Source organism: Mastigoproctus giganteus, chromosome 2 (genome assembly GCF_048544385.1).
Source record: "Mastigoproctus giganteus isolate SK-2022 chromosome 2, ASM4854438v1, whole genome shotgun sequence".
Taxonomy (NCBI): Eukaryota; Metazoa; Arthropoda; class Arachnida; order Uropygi; family Thelyphonidae; genus Mastigoproctus; species Mastigoproctus giganteus.
This window is the reverse complement of record NC_143576.1, coordinates 195,647,785-195,661,710: the sequence shown is the minus strand read 5'-3', so window position 1 is coordinate 195,661,710 and position 13,926 is coordinate 195,647,785. Positions and strand designations below refer to the sequence as shown.

General features: G+C 35.2%; 1 protein-coding gene across 3 annotated transcripts in view; it reads right to left on the bottom strand.

The window, feature by feature from the left end:
- Positions 1–13,926, bottom strand: part of LOC150089885 (WD repeat-containing protein 89) — a 150,237-nt gene that overhangs the window by 17,264 nt on the left and 119,047 nt on the right. For all 3 annotated transcript variants that reach the window (XM_090368884.1, XM_090368885.1, XM_090368886.1), the window contains exons 11-12: positions 12,192–12,268; positions 3,660–3,765 (exon numbers count right to left, since the gene is read on the bottom strand). In XM_090368884.1, coding sequence (XP_090225010.1) covers positions 3,660–3,765; positions 12,192–12,268 — 183 coding nt within the window. The remainder of the gene's footprint in view (positions 1–3,659; positions 3,766–12,191; positions 12,269–13,926) is intronic.

Here is a 13,926-nt window from a genome sequence, read left to right as displayed (position 1 = left end):
GCCTTGTTTTATGGTGTGCTTGTGCTAGATCAATTCCAGTATGTGGTTCACTATTACAAGAAAATGCTTTGAATTTTGCAAAACTTTGAAAAAAAAAAAAAAAAAAAAGAATTTCCGTTAGCAATGTATGGCTTAGTAAATTTTGTAATGAAAATAACACTGTTTTGAAGACTGTATGGTGTAAGTGCATCTATGAATGAAAATTATGTGGAACAGTGGGTTTTGTGTTTGCTATCTGGAACACAACAATATGAACTCAAAGACATATTTAATGTAGATGAAACTGGACTTTTTAGCATCAAGCATACACACATTAAGTAAATCATTAGTGATTAAGGGCCTCCGTAGCCGGGTGGTCAGGAGTAGGAGTGCAGTAGCACATGCTCCTTGAGTAGACCGGGGTTCAAGCCCCTGACTGCTAAACATGGTCGATCTGCCAAACCGCACTGGACCAGCGTGGCAGATTATGGCCCATTTCCCTCAACATGAATTGTTGAGGAGGCTTCGTGATATTGATTAAGGAAGCAGGGTGAGGTTCACCAGGAACATTTCATTGTGCAGCTTATAAATAATCGTGGGAAAACTTCCATCCTGCAGTGGGTTGATAATGGCTGCAGTTTTAGTGATTAACCAAAATTCCTTTTTCAAAATAAGAAATTTCTTTTTTGTGAAGCTTAAAAAAGGCAATATAAGTGGGAAAGTGTTTTAAGTGAGAGTGCTAAAAATGCAAAAAAAATGTAAAAAAAAATTATGGCGATTCATAGGATCGACCATGGGGCCAGTAGAAAAAATTGTTAAAAGTGGGAGAGAATGCTATAAGCAGGAGTGTTATAATAAACATTTACTGATTATAACACTCAAAGGCTTATGTCATTATTCCAAGATATACACCAATGAGCCAAAACATTATGACCAGCAAGTCATTATGCAAATCAAAGAAACTGCAGGGGAACTACGGCACATGTGCAGGTAGGGACACAGTATAAAATACACCTGATACTGAGTTTCTTTAATCAGTGTTACTCTTGTTCTTCAGATGGGAAAGGCAGCAGACTAAAGCGAGTTTGACAAAGGTCAAATTGTAATGGCTAGACGACTGGGTCAGAGCATATCCGAAACGGCATGGCTGGTGGGATGCTCACAGTCAGCCATGGTTAGTACCTACTGAAAGTTGCCTGAGGAGGGGAAACCCACGAACTGCCGGTGAGGTGTTGGACGACCACAGCTCATCGATGCTCGAGGTGAGCAAAGGCTCTCCCAGATGGTACATGGCAACAGAAGGGCGACTGTGGTGCAACTTGCTGGTAATTGGAATGCTGGTGATGGGAGTAATGTGTCACAACACACAGTACATCAAACCCTGCTGAGAGTGGGGCTGCATAGCCACAGGCCACTATGAGTGCCCATGCTAACCACGGTTCACTAGCGACAGTGCCTACAATGGGCATGTGAGCATCGAAACTGGACCTTGAGTGATTGGAAGAAGGTTGTCTAATCCGACAAATCAAATTTCATGTTGCACCATGTAGACGGCTGGGTACGTCATTTACCCAGGGAAGTGATGACACCTGGATGCACCGTTGGGCGAAAACAAGCTGGTGACTGCGGTGTCATGCTTTGGGCAATGCTCTGTTGTGATACCCTGGGTCCAGTCATCCATGTGCTGGGCACACTGATGTCTACCACCTACCTAAACATCATTGCTGACCAGGTACACCCTTTCACGGCAATGACCTTCCCCTCTGGTGGTGCAGTCTTTCAGCAGGATAATGTGCCATGCCACACTGCCCGGATTGTTTGCGACTGGTTTGCGGAACGTGAGGAAGACTTCCAGGTATTGCCCTGGCCTCCAAATTCCCCAGACATCAATCCCATCGAGTATCTGTGTGGTTTGTGTTGGAACAGCAACTCAGATCTGCGGCGTCTCAACCTTACAGGAGTTAAAGGATCTGCTGGTTACATGGTGGTACCAGATACCGCAAAACACATTCAGAAATCTTGTAGAGTCTTGAACCTTGCCTTGCCAGGTACGAGCTTTTTTGGCTGCATGTGGAGGACCAACATCATGTTAGGTAGGTGGTCATAATGTTTTGGCTTATCAGTGTATAATTCCTTATAATTAGGAGGATATACACTCCTGATCATCATTTTGCACAAAACAAAGTGAAATTATGACCAAGATGATCATAAGTTCGCTTTGTTTTGGGCAAAATGATGATCATCTTTAATGACAGCAGCCACAAAGCATTTTGCATTATGAATTTCATCACTGTGTGGCAAGAAAAATAACCTCCAAGCAAGATATGCATACACATCATGCTTTTACATGCATATCTGGCTAAAAAAAAGGTTTTTGTTAACTCTTCAAAGGATGCACATATTCCGGAAAACCTATCGCACTCAGAGGATAACTTCCACAAGCTGGATACAAAAATACCCTCAAAAAAAAAAAAAAAAAAAAAAACATAAAACAGTTCAATTATTGCTTCTCCACATGTCTAGCATCCATAAATTTTGCTATGAGTCATGCATATCAAGCATGTGGAAGCAAGTAAAGTTTTAATGTTTTGTACACTTTACAAATTTCAAAGTTTAGTAAACTTCTAACTTTGTAAAATCATAAATTTAATAATTTTTTTTGCACCTCCTTTTGCCAATTAAAATGGAATTTATTTAACCGAATATTGATCAATTATTTACTGTACAGGAATACAATTTGAAGCATTATTTTTTCCTACTAATGCATTTTTTTATTTTTTAATTTCAGAGTTAATATTTACAGATAACAAACTTTAATTTATGATTACTTTGTACAGAAGTTTAGGGTTAGGCAATGAAAATCAAATCAATACTCAGGCATTTTTAACAATTAAGATGACACTGCCTTTTCTTTAAAACTGCATTCCAATTTGTATTAAGTAAAAACAAAGTCCTCTTATCCAAAAATTTACTATTTATCAAATGCAATATATCAAGCAGAAGTATAAAAATTTCAGTTGCTAGCATTTGAAGTGGATAACTAAAGACCATAATTTCAATTTTAATTATTCTAGTACAAATACTAAAATTAAGAAAACTGAAGGTTATTTTAAAATAAAATTGTTTTGTTATTGTTATTTTGAACTGCTTGGTTTCATTCAAAAAATTTAATGAATTAATTTATTGAAAGAGAGAATGTGACAAGGTTACATATGATAAATGTCTAGTAATTTTATTGAGAATAATTATAAGCAGAATTATTATTATTGTATTTCACCAAGCAGTACAAATGTACCATTAATATGCAAAAATTAACAATAAAATTAACGTACAAAAGATCCTAAAAAAATTAATTCACAAAAAAGATTAAGTTTTTTTAAAAATGCACTTCTGGCAAGTTGACCTGCACTGAGCGATGTTGCTAACCCAATTCTGCTTCCAGTTCTGTATACAAAGAAACATATATCACACAATAAGTTTCCAGAAGCATTACACTCCTAAAGCTCTGGGTATAGTGCATTTTTGCAATTTTTAGGCATTTTTGATTTATCATCTATAAAAATGATCATTAAAAGGAAACGTCAGTGCAGAACTAATGGGTGCTACGTAACCTGCTATGTAATATGAAGAAAAACTGTAAAACTATACTGCACAGCATAAAATCAAACCAGGAGACTTACTTCATCTTTCCAGCACAATTTCCGGACTACAGTACCATGTCCACTGTCCAAGTATGTCCACAAATTTAGACTCTCAGTTGTGACATTCCACACATGGCATGAACCGCTGAAAGTAAATGAAAAATTATTTTGCAGAAGAGAAGAAACTGGCAATTTCTTATTTAAAAAAATAAGTTCTCTAACCATTTTGTAATGTAACAGTGAATGATAAAACAAAGTTTTATCATTCACTGTGTTATATATTAAGAAAAAAACTAATTTAATAAAAATAATATTAATAATAATTAATAAAAAATAGTAATAATAAATGAAATAACTTTTTTTCAGGTTATCAATATTATGAACATGAAATAAATTCATGTTTATAGTTATATCAGTTATGTCTTTGAAAAACAATGAACAAAGCCTGCTAACTATATACATTTCACTTTCCCACTGTTATAATAATCTTACCGAAATAATAACTTTCAAATAAAATAAGCAGCATATGCAGGCAACCTTATCTAACAAAAATAAAAAAATTAAACTTGATCATGAGTGTAAAACCAGACTTGCAGTCAGTAGAAGACGGAGTTTATTATCACATTTTACAACTCATCCATTTTCAAGCAAGCTGGTTGTCCATGACTATTACAATTTCACCTTCTCACCAGTAGCATTCATAACTAATAAAATAACACACTCTCTCACTCTCTCTTATGTCACTTTTTGTTACTGATGTATTCATCAAGCATCACTGGAAATGGAAAACCACATTCATCAGCACCAAAACCATATATGACTGCGGGTTCCTGTTAAAAAATCCAAAATAATTCCACTAAACAAGAAGTTCACCACATCATATGATTAGCTGTGCAGTCACAAGGTTTTGGATTTCAGTTCTTATGCTTCCAGAAAAAAAGACAACCTATTGTTAACTGTAGTACCAAAAATACGGCTGCCTTAATTCAACATGTATATATATATATATATATATATAGTGATATGCATATTCAATATGTATACAGGGTGTCTCAAAAATATTGGTACAAACATTTAAGGGAGGTAGGTAACATCTAAAGGAATGTGAATCGCATAGGAACCCATAACTGGAAACGTCACCGTAAATCGGTACATGGCACTGTTCATCAGTTCGGGAGAGGGAAAATTTCTGGTCTACTCATTCAAGCAGTAGTCGCCGCACGAAGTGACTGCTTAGTCGGCCCATACCTGTTACCATCCCACATGAACTCTGCTAAATATCGGATCTTTCTCGAACAAGTTCTACCAGTGTTACTTGACGATGTTTCAGCAAATGTGAGACGCAATATTTGGTTTCAACATGACAGGGTGCCTGCCCATTATGGAAGGTGTGTTCGTGACCATTTGAACAGGCGTTTTGGGCGTCGATGGATTGGCCGTGGTGGACCCGTTGCCTGGCCCCCACGCTCACCTGATTTATCGACCCTTGATTTTTTTTTGTGGGGCCCCTCAAATCGTGTATGAATCGTCTGTGGAGACGGAAATGGATCTCGTGGTGAGACTCGTCTGTGCTGCTGCTACTGTCAAAGAAACTCCAGGTGTGTTCTATCGTGTCTGCCAATCCATGCTGCGTCGGTGTCACGCATGCATTGCGTCTCATGGTGGAACCTTCGAGCATCTGTTGTAACATCATGATATGCATCCATCTCTTACTCCATTGTTAATATTATGTCAAATAAATGTTTGCCACTAATTACTGTTTTGTGTCATTTCTGCCTCTGCTACTACTTTCCCGTGACATTTTCGGTTATGGGTTCCTATGTGATTCACATTCCTTTAGACGTTAGCTACCTCCCCTAAACGTTTGTACCAATATTTTTGAGACACGCTGTATAGTCCAAGGAATCTGAAGTCTTCTGGTCTCATCTCTTGAATTAACAGAAATTTATTTATTATTATTGTTTTTGGGAGGGGGAATATTAAATTTTTTGTCTTGACCTGTTGGCAGTCACAAGAAACTACAAGATATTGTCAACTTTGTAACATATTTAAACCCTATTCAATAGATTGAATTTTTAGTAGTGTCAGTACTGTGACAAAAAATTACCATGGAAAACATATCCAAAATAAAATAGCAAAAAAGGGGAAGGGAGTTAAAAATGACTCCCAAGCAACCAACAATTATCTAACCATCCACTGTTTCTTGAAAATCTTTCACTTAATTTTTTTTTGAGAAATAGAGCTGCTTATTGAAGGACATAAAATGTGGGCTCTCAATGCCCATATTTTGTAGAACCAAAGGAGAGTTGTTTCATTAATTTCATCACTGTTGTTTTTTCTTACTTTTTTTACATAATCTACTATTTTTGACCTGCTCAAGATACTTCAATTTTCCTTTCTTGATATTGCTGCCTTTGCTGTTTTGTCCTAATTATACTATTGCTTTGTTATTCCGAAAGTTTCTGCAACTTTTATTTCAGTGTAGTTTTCTTAAATTTTATCACTTTTATCTTTTTGTTAATTCTTTCTAATTGATTACTCAGTATCATGACTACCACTAAAATGCACAATTTTTAAACAAACTATGCCCAAATGAGGAATAAGCATGAAAGGAGGATGCGGAGCAGTAGGTAGATATGATCTTCCCAGTAATAAATTTTTTTAATAAAGAAGTTATTCAGCCTTCACACACTCACTAATGCATCTGCAGTTATCAATCTACTAACTGCTGAAATAAATTGTTAAGAAAGGTCACGGGCAACACATTTCCCAAGGTGTTATAGCAAACTGTAAAATTAATATTTTCTGTTACTCGGTTTATTTTAAAACTGCATGTGATTTTATTTTACTATATTTTTGTCTCCAATTGTTTCCATCTTGTTCATCTATAAGCATAATTCTTTATTACTATTTTAGTTTATTTAAAAGCCTATTTTGATGTATAATGTTGTTATTCTGAAAGAAAATAATCACACTATAATTCAGTTTCATTTCATAATTCACTCTTTTATCCCAAAAAGAGTTAAAAGTAACTTGAAAAAACTAAAAAAAAAAAAAAAAAAAATATATATATATATATATATATATATATATAAAATCAAAATTACCCATTCAAAGTGGTCACATTGCACATTATACTAAGCTTTCCACACATAAGGATCCATAACTTTTCTGTTGAAACCATCAAATTTTGGCCAGTTTAAACAGACAAGCCATCATATGCAGGTGGTTGTTTTAACAAGTTCTACTATATTTTATAATTTGTATCAGTGGCTTCAGCAAGGTTAAAAATTTCAAGCATTATTTGGAGACTAAGAGTACCTCAAGGGGGTGCAGGTAACCACATGTAAATAATACTGATTTAAATAAAATTTACAGACTTTTGTGTGATAAATTTTTTTGTAAAAAAAAAATTTTTAAAAAGTAAGAGATTACCTCAATCTTTTTTGTGGAATGCTTCCAGTCAATTCTCTCCAAATGTAATGAATAAAATAAGATGGAAAAAAAAGAAAACCGAATTAATGAATTCCCTCACTCATAGAGATACGACCAAATTTGATGCGCAATGGAATCGAAAGCCAAGAGCCCCAAACCGACCCCAAAACACATCAAACCAATGCAGCAAGACCATGAGTGTGAGAAGACATTGTGTCAGAATAAATAAATTAAAACCACTTCCGATAATAAATAATTAAAATAATGATTAAAGGGCGCCTCCATAGCCAGGTGGGCAGGAGCAGCAGTGCATAGCACATGCTTCTTGATTAGACCAGAGTTCGAGCCCGTGACCACCGCATATCCCCAGAGCAATATGGCCTTAGTTGCTAATGCTTCTAAAAAAACCAAATAAAAACAACAACGATTAAAATCACAATTAAATTGGATGAACACTCAAATTAAACGAAATGCATAGCTGTTTCCCTTCCTTAAGCAGACCACGCTTTTCGGCTGATCGGCATGTTCACAGTATGGGAATATTGCGAAGTGTTTGTGTGTGTATTTGGCTCTTAAAATAGAGAGATTTGTATTGACACATGCTTAAAGAAGACAAGAAACCCAAAATTAGGTAGGGACATCACACATTGATAGAATTTTTGTGTAGTTTCATTTCAAGCATTTCAGCAATCAATTTTATGTAATTGTGTTTAAAATTTCTGCTTCATTGAATAGGAATACGTGACCATCACTGACCGCATGAAAAGCCAACTCCGACATGTTTGCACGTAATGTGCGAACGGAAGCAGCATGTTGCTTGACACATAAATCTAAAGTACAGCAAGTGGACCCCTCGTATGATGAATCACACTGACTACACAAAATCTTGTATACAAAATCATTTACCTGTGCTGAGCAAGAAGAAAGAACTGTGTGATTTTTTAATATATTATGGAGCTTTTGCATGGGCCTGACTATAATTTCGAATTCAGTATTTCTAAAGAGTTTATTGAGCTGCCTGTACCATTTTTTGATGTATGGCATGGAAATAAGGTGTTTTCTATTGGTTCTATTAATGAGTATCGTATTCGCTGTTTTATTTTTAGCCTGTAATCTGATTTGATTTATAATGGAGTGAGGATAGCCTCTATTTAAAAACCTGTCAGTTAGTGTAAGGTGGGTTCAGAAGTGGAATATTTGTAAGCATTGAAAAACTGGTTAAATATAATGGATCTCTTATACGTGAATTGATGATAACTCCGGTAATGCAGGTACATCCCCGAATTGGTGGGTTTTCAGGAAATGCTAAATTGGATTTTTTTGCATGTCACGTGTGAGAGTGAAATTTAAGAAATTCAAGGAGAATTTAAGAAATTTATTACTTTGATTCTCTTATTATTTTGATTTATTACTTTGATTCTCTTAAATTTAAGAAATTTAAGAGAATCAAAGTAATTCGAAAGGAGGCGGTAAATAGGAGCAGAGACCCTGGCCTCCCTGGACCTCACCGGGACACTCGGCCACCAAATAGCATCGAATGCCCCTTTGAAATCAACAAAGAGACCGAAGACATATTTAGAATTGGAATTTTGAACAGAACTCAAAACCTGACAAATAGCATCAACAGAAAACCTTCCAAGTGTAAAGCCAAATTGAAGTGGGGAACTTAGGTTTCTGTCTAAATAGTAATTTAGAAGACGGAAAATAATTAATTTTCCCAAGACTTTGCCAAGGATGGGCAGCAGTGCAATGGGCCTGTAAGAGGCCAGATCATTGGGTTTGTCAAAGGACTTAACTTCTGCTTAAGTCTAGCCTGTTTCCAAGCCAGCGGGAATAATCCCGAAGACAGACAAGCATTCAAAAGATTTAATATAATTAATGGGCAATTTTTCCAAAACCTTTTAAGTACAGAAACCTCAAGGAGATCCTGTCCAGGACATTTACCATCCCTTAAGATTGAAATAGCAGATTCCAGCTCAGTATCCGTAAAAGGAGTTTCGCTTCGGGGCCCTTGGTATGATAAATGATCTAATCTCATTGTAGTTTGGATGGTGTTTTCACAGGAGGCAGTGTTCTCATGGAGCAAGCCGTCCAAGATGGCATTAATTGACAAACTCCAGTCCAGGGTTTCATTACCATTTACAATAATAGAAGAAATAACATCACCGGGATGAACCTTGTTAGTAACAAGTTTGTAGGGTAATCCCCACGGATCTTCGTTTATGTTATGCTGAACAAACCTTCTCCAGGCAAGTTTCTTCTCTTGGAAAATGGTATTGAAATAACTCCTTCACTTGGAAGGATTTATACAAACTCACCAAGTCTGTCAATCTCATCTCTGGGCCTGTTAGCTCTCTTTGCTGTCTGAAAATTACGAGGAGCATTTTGTAAGTTTTCTTCTGAGAATTGTGAGATTTAGAGTCCACCATGAAACTATTCATTTTTAGTTTTTTTCTTTTTAGAGTGGACTCACAGACAGTGATTAGAATCTCTTGAAACCTAGAAACCTGCATATCAGCAGGAAGCAAGCCAAGTTGGACAATTATTTTTTTCTGAAATAAGCTCATGAACCTTTACAAAGATATTCCAATCAATGCATTTTGTCTTAAACCGCAGGAAATCAAAACAGCACCTGAGGATTGTTGCTTAGATTGATCACAAAAGTGATGACATTGTGGTCGCTCGAGCACCACGGAGCATGGCTAAGCCAGTTGGAAATGCCATAACCAAGAGTAGAGTTTGAAAGGGTAATGTCAATATAAGACTGACCCAGAGAAGAAACAAAAGCAGGCGGATGGTCTGGGGTATTCCACAGAGTGAAGTTATTGGACTGAATAAGCTCCTCCAAAAGCTCACCTTTAGAGTCTGTAGTAGGGCTATTCCAAAGCTGGGAGTGAGCATTAACATCGATCATAAAAATGACAGGAAAACCAGATAAACAGATACGGATCAAAACGTCTTCCATGTAATTTAGAAATGGCTCTATGGCCTGCCCGGCCTGACTACATTGGGCATAGAGAAACCACATAATTTTTTTTCAAAACAGCCTTCCAAGCATGCACATGCGGCATGTGCGGAGCAAAGACTAGAAATTTTTATTACAGTAATGAGGGGGTCAGCAACCACCAGGACGGCCCAAACCCTGGATTGGTGTACATGGAGGTAACATTTAACGAAAATAATTTATCATGAACGCTAAGCTTAACATCTTTAATACTATTAAATAAAGTGAAAATTTTTTATGCCAAACTTTATCAACTGTCTAAATGGTTTTATGATGTTGTATAAGTGTGCAGTTAAGTATGAAAACGCTGAATTTTTGTATGATACAATAGGGCATATGGGAAAACGGGGTTAGTGAAGTTTAACCTGTCCAAAAAGTACAGGAATATTATATGTCCTCGCTTTCAGCTCTTAATTGGACCATGGAAATAAAACCACTCTTATGGTATGCGGTTAGGGTTTTGTTATATTGGTTTACTAAATTTGTGAATACAGACTGGTCTATCTCCCTGTAAGTGGAACTGTCCGATATAATAGAGTCCAATTTTCTAAAATAATCTGTTTTATTCATAATAACTACAGTGTCTCCTTTATCTGCTCTTTGGATAACAATACCTTTGTTCTCTCTAAGACTACGCAACGCTATAATTTCATTCATATTCAGTTTGGGTACCCGAAGAGTTTTGGAGTTACTGACTATTGATTGACTTGCTGGACCAATAAGTTTTTTGCGGAATGTTGTGGAGACCATATTCAAAGTCTATCATAAATTGTTTCTTGGGGAGTTTATGAGGGGGTAAATTAAAGTTCAGACCCTTCGAAAGGAGTGAAATCTGATCCTCAGATAACACGTATGAAGACAAATTAGTAACTTGTTTATGTGTCACCTCATTATGCGTATGATCATCATCCATTCACGTATAAGAGATCCATTATATTTAACCAGTTTTTCAACGCTTACAAATATTCCACTTCTGAACCCACCTTACACTTAGAAATTGTTAAACTAACCAACAGGTTAAACTAACCAACCGTTATAAATCAAATCAGATTACAGGCTAAAAATAAAACAGCGAATATGATACCCATTAATAGAACCAATAAAAAACACTATTTTCATACCGTATGTCAAACAACGGTACAGGCAGCTCAATAAACTCTTTAGAAATACTGAATTCAAAATTATAGCCAGGCCTATGCAGAAGCTCCATAATATATTAAAAAAAAAATCAGTTTTCTTCTTGCTTGGCACAGGTAAATGATCTTGTATACAAGGTTTTGTGTAGTCAGTGTGATTCATCGTATGAGGGGTCCACTCGCTGTACTTTAGATTTGTGTGTCAAGCAACATGCTGCTTCCGTCCACACATCGTGCACAAACTCATTGGAGTTGGCCTTTCATGCGGTCAATGATGGTCACGTATTCCTATTCAATGAAGTGGAAATTTTAAACATACAACACAATTACATAAAATTATTGATTGCTGAAACGAAACTACACGAAAATGCTATCAATGATGTGCGACATCCTTACCTAATTTTGGATTTCATGTGTCAATACAACTAATCCCTCTATTTTAGGAGCCAAATACACACAAAAAAACTTCGCGATATTCCCATCCAGTGAACACAGTGATCAGCTGAAAAGCGTGGTCTGCTTAAGGAAGGGAAATAGCTGTGCATTTCGTTTAATTTAAGTGTTCATTCAAATTTTAATTGTGATATTAATTATTTACGATCGGAAGTGGTTTTAATTTATTTATTCTGACACAATGTCTTCTCACACGCATGGTCTTGCTGCGGTGGTTTGATGTATTTCGGGGTTGGGTTGGGGCTCTCGGCTTTTGATTCCATTGGGCATTGAATTTGGTCGTATCTCTACAAGTGAGGGAATTCATTAATTCGTTTTTTCATCTTATTTTTTTTTGTTACATTTGGAGAGAATTGACTGGAAGCATTCCACAAAAAAGAGATTGAGGTAATCTCTTACTTTTTTTAATATATTGAAAAATCGTGGAAGATATTGAACCTTGCAGTTCTGAAATTTTACTAATTCTTATTTATAAAAATAAATTATACTATTGCTTTATAAAAAAAAAAAAAAAAAAAAAAAAAAAACTGATAAAAGAATTACCCTTTGGAGCCAGTTACAAGATAAACACAATCATCTTTTTGAAAGACATCTGCTAAGTAGTCAACAGTTAAATTATCCTAGAAAAAAATAAGAAAATTAGCAAGTATTTAAATTAACAAATATTTTGTTCATTTCCTTAACAAAGTGTACAAGTTACCAAAATACTGAGAAAAGAATAGGAAAGACAGTTAACATATTTGTGAGTTACACATGATTAACAATTCTGTACTTAAATTTAATATGGAATACGATTGTGCAAGTTAGTATATTTAGTCTTAATGATAGGATGTACTCGGCATCCATTATTTTAGAATGATTTTCAGTGCTTGATACAATGTGAAGTACTAAATATCTTCATTACTTTAAGGTTGCAAAAAATGTAACAGGGCTAAACTCATACTAGGTTGAAACTTCAGGATCCATTATAAAGAGAAAAAAAAAAAAAAAAAAAAAGCACAAACACTTTTTCAAAATAAACTGTCAAATTGTCAGCACAATTCTCAAGGTGTTATAGTCAAAGTTTGTACACAACTTTGGAATGCTACCCACATATTTCTTACTAAATTTTTATCAAGGCCACTCATTAAAGAAAAACATTCTTTTTAAAAGATGAGAAAGATACTGGAATTACAATATCTAAGTTAAAATAATGGCAAATACCTTCTCTTAACATTTTAAAACAATTAAGCTCTTGTATTAATAATAATGAAATATTTATGGATTCCATTACTTAAATTCAGGTTTGCTCTTTAAAAATTTATTTTTGAAACGTTGTCTTTCATAACTAATGTTGTAAAAGAAATTGTGTTGAATAAGTGTTTATTTTTCTTATTTGGATTACCTAATATTAGTAAATTAATAAGAGGAGTTTACCTCAATATAGTACGTGGAACACTTCCGTATGATACCCTCCAGAAATTAAAACGGAAAAAACGAAAAAAATCGACAACTTACCGGTACATTAAAGTAAAATATAAATAATTAAAGTAAAATATAAATAATTAAATAATCAATTTAACACAATTCAAAATCAATTTAAAACAATTAAAATTCAAATTAACGCAATTAAAAGAATCTAACGAAAATATTCAAAACGATTTTCCTTCCTGAAGCTGACAATGCTTTTTGACCGACTGTCGTGATCACAGGAATGAAAATTACCGAATCAGGCTAAACCTGCAACTTAAATAGTGATTATATGTCTTCGCGCATGCGCGTAAAGGTCCACGCATCGGAGATCAAATATGGCCGCCGAACATTAACAGAATTCTCGTGTAATTTAATTTCAACGGTTTCTGCAATTAATAGTCGTGTATAATTACGTTGAACGTTAAGTATTTTGGCCTCGTTAAATAAAAAAGTATGTTTTTCGTTAATGGCATGAAAGGCTAATTCTGATGCTGCTGAACGAGAAGCACGAACTGAGGCTTCGTGTTGATTTACACGAATATTAAGAGAAAACCGCGTCGAACCTTGGTAAGACGAGTCGCAATCACTGCAAGAAATGTTGTATACTAGATCATTAATTTGTGTTGCGAACGCGGAAAGAACCGAGCGATTGTTTAGTATAGTGTGTAACTTCCGTATAGGCCTAGCTATAATTTTAAATTCGGTATCTTTAAAGAATCTGTTAAGATGTTTGTGCCACTGTTCAACATATGGGACAGAAATAAAGTATTTTTTGATATTACTATTGTTGATTGGTCTAGTATTTTGTATCCTATCCTTAGCTTGT